The 12303-nt window shown below is 38.8% G+C and overlaps 1 protein-coding gene across 1 annotated transcript in view; it reads right to left on the bottom strand.

Moving 5' to 3' along the window:
* Positions 1–567: 567 nt before the first annotated feature.
* Positions 568–12303, bottom strand: part of LOC106011403 — a gene marked incomplete in the record, with an annotated part of 26011 nt that continues 14275 nt past the window's right edge. The window contains 9 exon segments of the mRNA XM_013080922.2: positions 568–3501; positions 4990–5207; positions 5786–5892; positions 6530–6706; positions 8157–8231; positions 9043–9170; positions 10565–10673; positions 11186–11321; positions 11784–11875. Coding sequence (XP_012936376.2) covers positions 3095–3501; positions 4990–5207; positions 5786–5892; positions 6530–6706; positions 8157–8231; positions 9043–9170; positions 10565–10673; positions 11186–11321; positions 11784–11875 — 1449 coding nt within the window.

Raw genomic sequence — 12303 nt, forward strand, 5'->3', positions numbered from 1 at the left:
AATTTAATCCTTTTGTGATATCATATATCATACTTTAAAAATATAACATAAATTATAATAAAATATGTGAGTCTATGTTAAAATAAAGGAACTCAATGTTTTACAAAAAAACCCATTACAATACATTCAACGCACAATTAAACAGGGAAGAGCACGGTAAACAATATTGGAAATCTCATCTTATTACAATAATGAGGGATCAGGATTGTGAGCAACAATAGACTGCAAATACAGTTTTAAAAAAAAAGAAACAAATCAAATATAGAATAAAATATGCTGTTTTAATAGCAAGAAGAAACAACATGGTGCAAAACACAAGTTCACAAAATATCACAATTGTGAAAGTGACACAAAACACCTTCAGACATACCGTCTTCCTCCGCCATGTTTGAGCTTTGGAAAGAGTTTTACGGCATTTGCAACACAAATAAGTCATATAAGTGCCGAAGATTAGAGGTGTTACTAGAGAGTAGATACAAAAAAAAAAAAGAAGGAATAAAGAGAGATAAGGACGATAGATGTTTGATCAGAAAGCAGCCAAAGAAAATTTCCCTATGGGATAATAAAGTACTATCTTATCTTATCTTAAATCACACAAGAGCACCCTCCAACCACACACTTGTATCCTGTACGCTGACAACACTATATATAAAATTACATGGCTTTGAGCTGAAGGCAAAAGCGCCCCACAATGTTAGATACAGACCAATAACAACGATGCCATCAACAATCAATAAAAACAAACAATTAAGACATAAAAACAGGAGCAGTTAGGGTATTTCTCGTTCAATTTTTTAAGCCCCCTTCCAACACGTGTCAGGTTGTGCAACAGGGAGCTAGGCTGCTGGATGGAGTTAAAGTATGCATAGCTTTGTCACATTTGGAAGGAATGTATATAATATTTATATCAAAGGTATATATAATATAATATATACATCATGTATGAATGTATACGTAAAAACAAAAAGGGTTTCACAAACTTCAGCAGCAGCATGTATCTTTATCACAGACTATGCTAGTCATCAGTGAGGCAGCTACAAACACTGAAAGCAAAAACTGCAGTGAAAAGATTGAAAGAAATCTATCCAAGCAATAAATGCTTTGAGTTTGAGGGTCCACATTCCCCACCCCCTGCCCCATCCCCCTTGCTCTGCGATAGAAGATCCCCCGACAGAAAAATGTCAGCAGTAGAGCAAACAATTTGAGCAGAGATCTAAACTATCTCACAAAAAGTGAGAGTCTATCAAAAAGCGTATAGAAAATATCAATGATCAAGATAATATAGGGATAAAATGCTAAAATGCCCGTTTTATGAGATCAAAAACTTTGGAAAAGTCAATAAAAAGTGCATAGATAATTCAAAATAGTTTTTCTAAAGATTATTTGAACAAAAAGTGCTCGAACATCCAAGTAATGTATGCTTGGGTTATGCTACAAAACCACGAAATTAGACACAAATATTTTGTTGTCTCAAGATGAATCATACATTACGGTTTTGTAGAAATCTACATGAACAAGAAATTGACTAAGGTTATTCCTGTCAATATTGACATGTCAGACAGAAGCTCAGAACATGCTTTTCCATCTCAGAACATATGTTGTAGACAGATTTAATCCCCCCTCCCCCCCTCCCAATCCAAACAAACCCAAGGAACAGTTACGTTGTACATTGCAGACTCTGATGCTATCTAACTGTCTGACATTACTATCCCCGTGAATCTTCCACCTTGCCATATCATGTTGCAGCTTGGGATAGCAGAAAACGTTTCTTTTCATAAATATGTTTGATAAAGTAGACATACAGAAAAGTTCTTAGCAGCGTTATTAGTCTCTATGATTAAAATCACTTTAAATGGCAGAAAACAAGAATGGACTTTTGTGGTCAGAAACCTTCAGTCTTTAGAAGACTAAGTACAAAGGTCTGAACTGGGATTTAGAAGAGATTATTTTGTGAGCTGATCCAGCAATGCATTTTCAGACAATGTCTGATTGTTTGAGCAAAGGTTTACAAGGCTAAGTCTAAATATTCACGTTAGACTTTTGAAAACAATATAATAAACTCATAGCATGACTTTTAAAGTTTAACATCCAGTAGTCTGAACAAGAGACTAGAAGGACAATGTCTAAAAGTGTGAACAATGGTGAGGCAGGCAGTCATTCAAACTCAAACAAAACATGCAAAGGCAATATCTGAAACTCTGAACAAGGCTTTTGAAGACAATTTCAGATCAACGCTTCGGCTTACAAGGATGGAAAATTTTGACAAGTTTTTCAAAGACGAAATCTGAACTTTGAATACAGTAACACCTTGATATAATGTACACGGCTTAAAGCACAATATCGGCTGTAGCATTCACTTTCAGAACCCACAAGTCCCATCTTACATTTTCACTCTTTTTTGACGTATCACTTTAACACTTTATCTCTGGCAAGCCGCTCCCAGCAACTCGCAGTCGGAACTACTGTGCCGATGAGCCACTGACAGAGACTTGGGCGCATTCCTTCACGACAACTTCGACATCAAATTACTTTTCGGCAATTGCCAAAAACAAGTCTCTTTTACCGGGAAATCATTCATTTGAGGAAGAGCTATCAAAATAGGTTCACTTATTTTGTTTTTTTTACAGTTATATATATATATCAATTTAAGATTTTGTACCAAAATAGGACCAGGGCATAGTGGGTCCCCCCCCCCCCCCAAACAGAGATAAAGAGTTAAGATGTTCAAAATCTGGGGTCTGAAGGGTGTACGTTATACTGAGTGTTTTACTGTACAAGCTTGAGTAGACAACGTCAGACAGACAGGAACAGCTTGGGCTGACCAGTAGAGGTGGGCAAAATCCGGAAAAATATCCGGAAAATCTGATAATCCTTAATAAGACATTATCCAAATTCAAACTCTTAACTCTTTTTCCTGACCTGTTTACCGAAGCGGGTGCACCCATTTGTTGGAGTTATGCCAAGAGGTTTGTCAAAGTGGTTCTAACCCATTTGACGAATCGGTTTATAACATATTATTTAACGAAAAGGTGCACTAACATATTATTCGGGATTTGCTAAAGCGACTCATTGCCCAGCCGTACTGACCAGTAGCTCACTGCAGCACACAAGTCTTGCTGGTGTTGTTCTTTGACGTGGCACTGACGGCCGACGCCGCTCCCTTCATGCTCGTTCTCTTCGCCTTGCTGCTTGCCGAGCCCGTCGGAGTTGTCCCTCCTGCCTGGCTTCCAGATGTCTGAGGCGAAGGTGAAGGTGAAGGGCTGCCCTTTGCCGAGTTCCTGTTGTGGACGGACAGACGCTTGCCTTGGTTAGCTTGACCAGAAGGCGCTGGCTCCAACAACTGCTGATTTGTTTCTTTGTTGTCTTTTTCATTGGCTGGTTCGGATGTCTGTCTCTTCGTTTCTTTGTTATTTTCAGCGGCAGCTTTGTTTGCCGCTAAGGCAGCCATCAGAATTTTGTCATCGACGTCATTCGCCGATGTCTCTGGTACTGAAAAGTCCACTGTAGGAGAGAGGAAATCAAGAGCATGAGCAATGTACACATGAAATAACCATTAAAACAGATGGGTAGCCTACACATAGAAGAACCAGTGACACATGAGTTAAATACACATCAGCAATATATATATATGAGTGAATGGAATGTATAACAATCTCATCATTAATCTGGAATGGCATTCCCATTTAGATCAGTCTCAAGAAGCATTCATATTAAGCTCAGTCTTAAATTCACATTAAGATATAAACATGATTCAAATTGAAAGAGCAGTCTAAAGTGGTGTTCACATTTTAAGGTCAGTCTTATACTTAAAGAGTGTTTTCTAAAGAGGTCATGGAACAGTCTTAATTAAAATTGACATTAGAATCCATAGAGCAGTCCTATGTGGTGTTCCCATTTAGGATTATATTTGACGATGGAGCGGACATGACACTTTGAAACCGTCAGGACCATGGCTTAGAAGTAAATCACGAAAAAAAAATTCTTTTAAGCATTTTTTCACGCAAAAAATATAGCGTTGCAGCGATTGAAATCCACTAAAATCCAAATTTTGACAATCTTCGATTTTTACACTCTCTCAAATCTCTATCAAAGAAGCACCTTTCAACATCACCTCAAAGCAGTTTGATGCTATCGTCACAGTTTACAATTTTCTTGCTTTTCATGATTCTTGATACAAACAACATAACAAATACAAATTTTTTTGTCTCTGGCGTAAAATGTACCCAAATAGACTTTAGTGGATCTTGTGGCATTGATGATGGGAGCTGCTGCTTCGATAAATACAAAGAACCAAGTATCTAACTCTTTAGTCAAAGATGGTAAGGACACAGCATGATACTTACTTTGATGACAAGGATAAGTGAATATAACATGAAGCATTGTGCTACAAAATTCTTTATATATCTAAAAGGAGAACATTTATTAAGACCAGCTGATTAATTGATTCATTATCTATAGTCTATAGTCATGATTATAGGTAGTCAACCAGCTTCTGTTAGGTACCTATCCCTGCTCCACATATGCTGGTAGCGTGACTCTGATAACCATTGTCATCATCAATGCCTTCCACCCCTAGCGGGGTATAGGCCACATACAAGCTCCTTCCATTTATCTCTGTCCTGGACCATTCTTCCAAGCTTGTTCCAAGAGAGCTTCATCTCTCTCATGTCCCTTTCCACACAACTCCTCCATGTTTCCCGTGGCCTACCCCTGCTTCGTGCTCCTTGTGATGTTCCCGCTGGGCTTTCTTAAGCAGTGTCCCATCCATCACCAATTTCTTAGTCCTATTTCTACTTCTAAATCCTTTTGTCCTGTCCTTTCCCTCAGCTCTTCACTTCTTATTCTATCCTTCCACCTAATTCTTAGGATACTCCTCATACATCTGTTGATGAAAGTCTGGACTTTATTCATTACAACAACCATTGTGCTAATGACATATAAAAACGCTCAAGCTTTGCTGGTCGTGAAAAAGGTGGATGTAACACTCACAGGGTGGCAGTTCTACTTTGTTCACGGGTCTACTGCCCGATTTCTTCTGCTTGTAGGTCTCTGATTGCTCTAGATTGTCCCGCATCTTCGTGTCCTCTTCGTACAAAACTCGCCCAACCTCGCTGGAAGAGGCGGACTCGGTGCTCAGCTTGGCAATGCGGGGACCATTGGAATGTTTGTCGCAGAGCCAGTAGATCTTGCCAGTTGGGAGATGGCACCTGCAGGATGATGAACAGACACACTGAAACATCACAGGCAGCCAGGGGCTCGCATGAACCCCAGTCTTTGTTGTATCTATTTAATCTATCCTTTTATCTGTTTATCTGTCCACTGATCTATCCAACTCCTTTCTCTATCTATTTTCTATCTAAATATATATATATATATATATATATATATATATATATATATATATATATATATATATATATGAGTTTAGATATGTAGATAGCGATAAAAGAGAGTGAGAAAGATAGAAAGAGTAGGAGAGAGATAGAGAGAGAGAGTTAGAGAGAGAGAGAGAGAGAGAGTTAGAGAGAGAGAGAGAGAGAGAGAGAGAGAGAGAGAGAGAGAGAGAGAGAGAGAGAGAGAGAGAGAGAGAGAGAGAGAGAGAGAGAAGTATATAAATAATTATAAAGATATCCAGAATTGATCAGGAACTGTATAGTCTTTCAAGTGCCCTTCAACATGACTTTCTTTGAAGGTGAAAAATTATAACAACAATAAAAATGTACAGTTTTTATAGTCCCGCATGTCCCCGTATAGAAAACAAGAGCAACATTCTCGATGACCTGACCTGTGCAACTGGCAGACTACACTTCCACTTTCAGTCTCACTGTCCTCCACAAGCTTGTTCCTCAGAGCCCCATATGATTCCAGGAAGTTCACATGTTCCAATGCATTCTGAAACAGGGAAAATTGTATATAACTTTAACTGTGATACCATGGAGAACAGCTTACAAAATCATTAAGAAACACCCTGTAGCATAAACTTTTAAAAGTTCCTGAACTCAAGACAATAATAGCGGTGCCTTTAGAGAGCGATGGCTGGAGGCAAGACTTTGACAAATGGCAAATTCCATAATGGTGTCAGTCAGAGTCTTTCATCCAGCCATCGAGGTATGGATCAAAAGAACAGATTACATCTGGTTAGTTCAGGTCTTTGTTATACAGCACTATTGATACAATTAGGTCAGGCCCAGATGACTGTGTGGAATTTGAGTATTTCATAATAAAAATTTGAGTAGGTATTTTATAATAAAGTTGTAAGCTCTGAATTATTCTATATGTATGCACTGTATACGCCATTATACATACGTCAAACAGAACAGACATTTCATTGTCCTGTGTGAACTACACCATTCAACTCAAGGAAAATTCCTAGAACTCTAGAACACTGCAACCATTCAACTATCAAAATGGTTCATCTTGTAAGCAGTCCGAGCATGTAACATCTCTCCCCCCCCACTCCCCCCCCTGAAAAAAAGAAAAAATATCCTTACAAAACAATAAAAACACGCACAAAACAAGCCTGCCCTACCTGCTCAATCCACTGAGTGAACTTTTGGCCAATCGGGCCTTCAAAACAGTTGAGGGAGACGGCACTTTGTCTGAGGATGGCAAACATCCTGGCCATGTAAGGGGAGCAACCCTTGAGGTGACCCTTGAGCTCCTCATTCATCTTTAGTGGCATTGACGTCTTGCAGATGTGCCAGCCCTTGAGGAAGGCCACAGTAAACAGAACACATTATGTCAAGATTTTTTTAACACTTTGCCATCACAAGGCTCAAATTGTACAAAACCCTTGCCATCAAAGGCAAAGGCATTTTTGGGAAAATCCAAAGAAACTGGGTGGTAAACATCGCCGATCGGAAAGAAGTGACGGCAAAGTGTTAAAGGAAATGCCACATTTGCAATAGGCAGAACTCTTTGAGGAATTACTGAACATACCACTACCTCAAAATCATAAAGTTCTATCGGACATTTTTGGCAGTTTTGAACTACTAAGACCATGAGGTCAGAAAGCAAATGTTCTACTGTCTATAAAAATCCTAAGAATAGTTCGAGTCGTCAGGATATTCAAAGAATTACATTTGAAAAAGCGTGATGTATTGTGAAACTAAAAAATGTTGAAGTCAAATTTCTCAAAACTAGGTACTGAACAGATAGAACTTTGTAATTTTGAGGTAGCCATATGTGTCCAATCAGCAGCAGATCAAAGGCAATGTTGCTGATCATTTCAAACAATTATACATACATCAAAAACATGAATTTGCAAATTTCGTAGGAAGAACATTATTGCCTTCTTTTTAAACTTTCTGATAAAGAAAACAGAATAGAAAAATTTGTATGAATAATGAAGTTATTCTTCTTTTTTTAAAGTATCCCAAAATGGCGTGTTCTCAAAAAGTTAACAAGTGGGCAGCTCTGCTAAAGTTTAGACAGATCACATAAAAAAATCTCAGACTAAGCAGCGGAAATTAGTGCAGCGTATACATTTCAATCATTTGCATAGATGGCTTCACAATTTACATTCTCCCACATTGACCAGAATAATGATCAACTCAACAAATGAAATATTTGCCAAATGCGATCTATGGTATAACTGTAGCTTCACAGACCACGGCTCTCCTCATAGCCAAATTATGAAACGAGAGGTATCAATTCAAGATAATCATTATCTTATCATCTTTAACGTCTTGTTTACTGTTTATTGTGCGCCAAATTTACTGTCATTGCTGATCAGTGACGCTATATCAGTAGCCACAGGGACTATCTTTTTGAGTGTGTACGTATCATTTGTCAGATTACGGTTGTATATGTATGTACTTGAAAGAATTGTTGTACGTTAAAAGGGCCAGTATGCATGAAACGTTGATTTAAATCTTGTTTTATTGTGAAGTGCAAAGAGCCACCATGGAGTAGGCACTATAGAAGTGATCTTTATCATTATTATTATAATTATCATCATCATTATTATTATCATATAATAATAACTATTATTATTATTCCAGAAAACATGAGAACAAGTCCAAGCCCTATCACATATCAATTTCTGTTTTCAAAACGTCACAACATGGCTCTTAAGACCTCTCACAAAAACTCATCAGGACACCCGCCACGACCCATTCGTTACGATACACGTTCTACACGATGAGTGCCCGTACCTCCTCGTGCTCACACATGACCTTGAGACAGAACGGTTCACCCTCCCACTTCTCCTCTTCCTCGTCAAGGACCACCTGGAATTTAAAAAAAATAAAAAAATATATATATATGTAAAATGTCCAGAATATAATCAACACCAACAACAAATAAAACAAAAATGGGAAGATAAAAGTAAAGTTTAGCCCCCTTCCCCATGTCTTAACAGCTTATCTCCTGCAAGTCACTAGCAGCGGCTTGTGGTCAGAACGACTGTGCCGGTGAGCCACAGGCTGTGGCTCTGGCACATTCCTTTACGACAACCTTGACCTGATATTAGTTTTTGACAATTGCCAAAAACAGGTCTCTTTTACCGGGAGTTCTTTCATTAGATGAAGATCTATCAAAATAGGTTAATTTATTTTGGTTTAATAATGGTGAAATATATGTCATTTTTAGGTTTTGTTCCAAAAGAGGACCCTGGCACCTTCCAGAGATAAAAAGTCAATGCGTCGAGGCGAACTATGTGAGCTGTTCCTGTATTTAGAGGGGGGTGGGGGGTGGATGCATAAATTATTTTTCCAGGATGCTGTCCAACTGTCTTCACTAAGATAGAAACAACTTTATGTAACCCCCCTCCCCCTCCACCACAATCATTCCTACAAGGTTTAAACAACTTAATGTAACTGTGAGCGATGTGTTTAGGATGCTCTCCAACTGTCTTAATTATGATTCAAACAAAAGATAAGATATGATGAAATACATCTTTATTGTCCAGATCCTGACACACTGGTTTATCTGTAACACCTCCACCCCCTCCCTCCCTTTCCCTCCTCCCCCTCCCTTTCCCCCACATCCTGAGCTGCCGAGTTGATCAAGCACACATGATGCAGACTCCGTTGTACTTACGTTGATGAGACGGGATGACCTACTGGCAGTCTTGGGTCGTAGCGTGGGTCGCAGCGAGCTGTGCTTGGAGTGGCTTTCTGAGCTGTCCATGTCGTTCTGGCTGCTCTTCTTCACAACACCCTTGGCAACTGCACACACACACAGATGATCAGGGTGGTTTAACTGAATCGGATGTTGTACTACTAGACACAAAATATGTTGTATGTATTGGACATAGAGAACTATAATATAAGAAGTAAGAGTTGGCTAATCGTTGCCTCAGAACTATTTTGTCCAAAGTGTACCTTACTAAGCCGAAAGGAAGCCACCAAGCCGAGAAACCTCCTGTCGACCAGAAAAACCACCAGACTTGGCACCTGGAATGTTCGTACAATGTACGAGGCAGGGAAGGCACTGCGGGTTGCAAGAGAGATGGAGGCCTACCAACTGGACATATTGGGTCTCTGTGAGATGAGATGGACGAATGCAGGGGAATGCCAACTTGCTTCAGGGGAAACAGTTCTCTACTCTGGACATCTGGAGGAATACTCGCCGCATACAGAAGGAGTAGGTATTCTGTTATCAACACACGCCAAGCGGGCTTTGATAGGATGGAAAGCAGAGGGCCCGCGACTAATGAAAAAGCGGGGACATCATGGAAACAGATAGAAAAGGATGCTCAGGACAGGCTTCACTGGAGTAATGCAGTTGATGGCCTGTGCTTGTGCTCCACTGGAAGTTAAAAAGGGCGAGAGAGAGAGAGAGGGAGTACTTAAATAAAGAGGCACTTTGTGCAAAATAATTCTGAGGCAACATAATGTCATCAGAATTGGTAAAACACATGCAGATTTAATATACATAAAATTTAAATTATATATTACTTTCATAAAAGTTCAATATGAAGAGAAAAATAAAACCTAAAATAATACCACATAAGAATTCATCATAGACCTTTAGATATATAAATGATGATGGCACTGCATTTTTCTAGAAGTTTATCTTCCTGTTAAACACAAAATAAGTCAGGTTGGAGGCTGGGCTACCAGAGTCTCAGATTACCAGTGTGTGGGGAAACATTGGAGGCAGACAGAAATATGATGTAACTCCACTTTTATCAAAATTGCAAAATCTGTCGATAACAAGAACAGTCCACTGTTTTTGGAACATTTTTTTTCTTTTTCTAAGAGGAGCTTCATTTTTCTCAGAGTCCTCTCAAAATAGAGAACTTTCCTCAGAATTATGCCACTTTAACAAGATAGTCTTGTAAGTAAGTCTCAAAATACCTGTGAACAAGGAAACATTTGAGGAAGAGAGAGAGACATTTTTCTACTCCACTCTTTTTATATTAAAATTTTAAAAAAATTTATTTTAACAAATTTGTAATACTTATTCAAATTACATGACCAGTCAGTCACCAGAGCAGTCTACCATTCTACAAGGACCAGTTTAACTCTTTTCTAAGAACAGTCTCATTTTTCTCAGAACCCACTCAAAACTGAGAACTTTTCTCAGAAACATGCTACTTTTCTCAGAAAAGCCTCACCTTTCTCAAAGTCGATGATGATGAGCCTGGGGGCGGGCACCACGTCCATGGAGCTCACATACGAGATGATGTGTCGCATGAATTTACGCTGCATCAGCTCGTACTCCTCCTGGGGAATGTTCATGATGATGATGAAGACAGTTCTTATGTTACAAGGTCGATGATGATGATAATGGTGACAAATTCTTATGTTATAATTGTGACGATGGTGGTGGTGGTGGTGATGATGATAATGATGATGATGATGATAATGATGATGATGATGACAATGATGATGATAATGATGACAATTTCGATGATGATGATGATGATGATGATGATGATGATGATGATGATGGCAATTCCTGTGTGATTATGGTGATGATGATGATGATGTTGATGATGGTGGTGGTGATGGTGATGATGGTGATGATGGTGATGATGATGATGATAATGAATGATGTTAACCCCCTCATTGCTGAGACGAGATGAAATGCCCGTTCAAGAGAGCTATAAACTCCCCTCCCCCTTCTCTCTCTCTCTCTCTCTCTCTCTGTCTCCGCCCCTATCATTCCCTCTCTTACTCACCCTCCTCCCCCTTAATCTCTTTCCCTCCCCTTCTCTCTAGCTTCCTCCCCTCACCTTAATGGCCACATTTGCAGAGTTTGTGTTTTTCTTCTTCTTTTTGGGATCCTTCTGCTGTTCTTGCAGCGTTCTCATGGCGATCTCAGCCGTCTGCTTTTGAATCAGCTGATCAGAATTCTCTGGAAGTCTCTCCCTGTGAAAATCAAAACAGCAAATCATGATATTCTGGAAAAAAATTACAGTGATAATAAGTAGCAATGACCGTAAAAAGGTCCATAACATGCTTGCACATTTTATTGTTTTGTTAATAGGATTTTTTTCAAGCAAAAAAGCATTTTTGGATCTTTGAGTCAGAATATCAAACATATTTCTTTTTTTTTTTCAAACAGGGATATCACTGGAATTTGAAGAAAATATTTGAAAATTTACAAAGTTGCCTCAGTGAACAATAAAAAAAGGCAGTTTATAGACACAACCAATAAGGGGGTAAACAACAACAAAATGCTGAAAATAACAACTGCATTGAAAACAAATTTCAGTAAAAATAAATAAAAGAACTTTTTTTAAAATACGGAAAATGAGTTCTTTTTGTAAAAAAAAAAAAATCTACACAAGTTCCCTTCACGTATGGAAGAGGAAATCTGTAGTAGTGTACCTGATGAACTTCTCCAGCACATCCATGGCCTCTGGATTCTCCTCTTGGAAGAAAACTTTGGCTGCCTTCGCACGGTGCATCAGGATGCCCACCTGAGGAAAGAAGATTCACTGCTTGTACAACTACTGATTTCTGCTTTTCTCCTATCTAGGAACAATCAGGGTAAATAGTAAAAAGCACTTAAAGATGTTAAAGGTCCATAACAAGATTTACACTTCTTATTGAAATATTTGAAAAGTTCAAAAAAACAACCCAAAAAACTAAGAAGCAATTTTAGCATTATTGGTATTCTTGTATCAGTAATAAGTAATAATGTATGCCTACACCCTTCATACGAAGTTGAGATCCTCTTTAAAAAAGCGTGCAGTAGCCTAGATAATATGACAATGAACAGCTTATTTCATCTCACAGCCGGAAACTGAGCCTGGTTGAGTACAACAGATGTGAGCATTCCTTGAACATAATACACGTGCATACACAAAATTACACACAGACACAGAGATGGGGAAAGAGGGAGGGG

This window comes from Aplysia californica, unplaced genomic scaffold (assembly GCF_000002075.1).
Source record: "Aplysia californica isolate F4 #8 unplaced genomic scaffold, AplCal3.0 scaffold00105, whole genome shotgun sequence".
NCBI lineage: Eukaryota > Metazoa > Mollusca > Gastropoda > Aplysiida > Aplysiidae > Aplysia > Aplysia californica.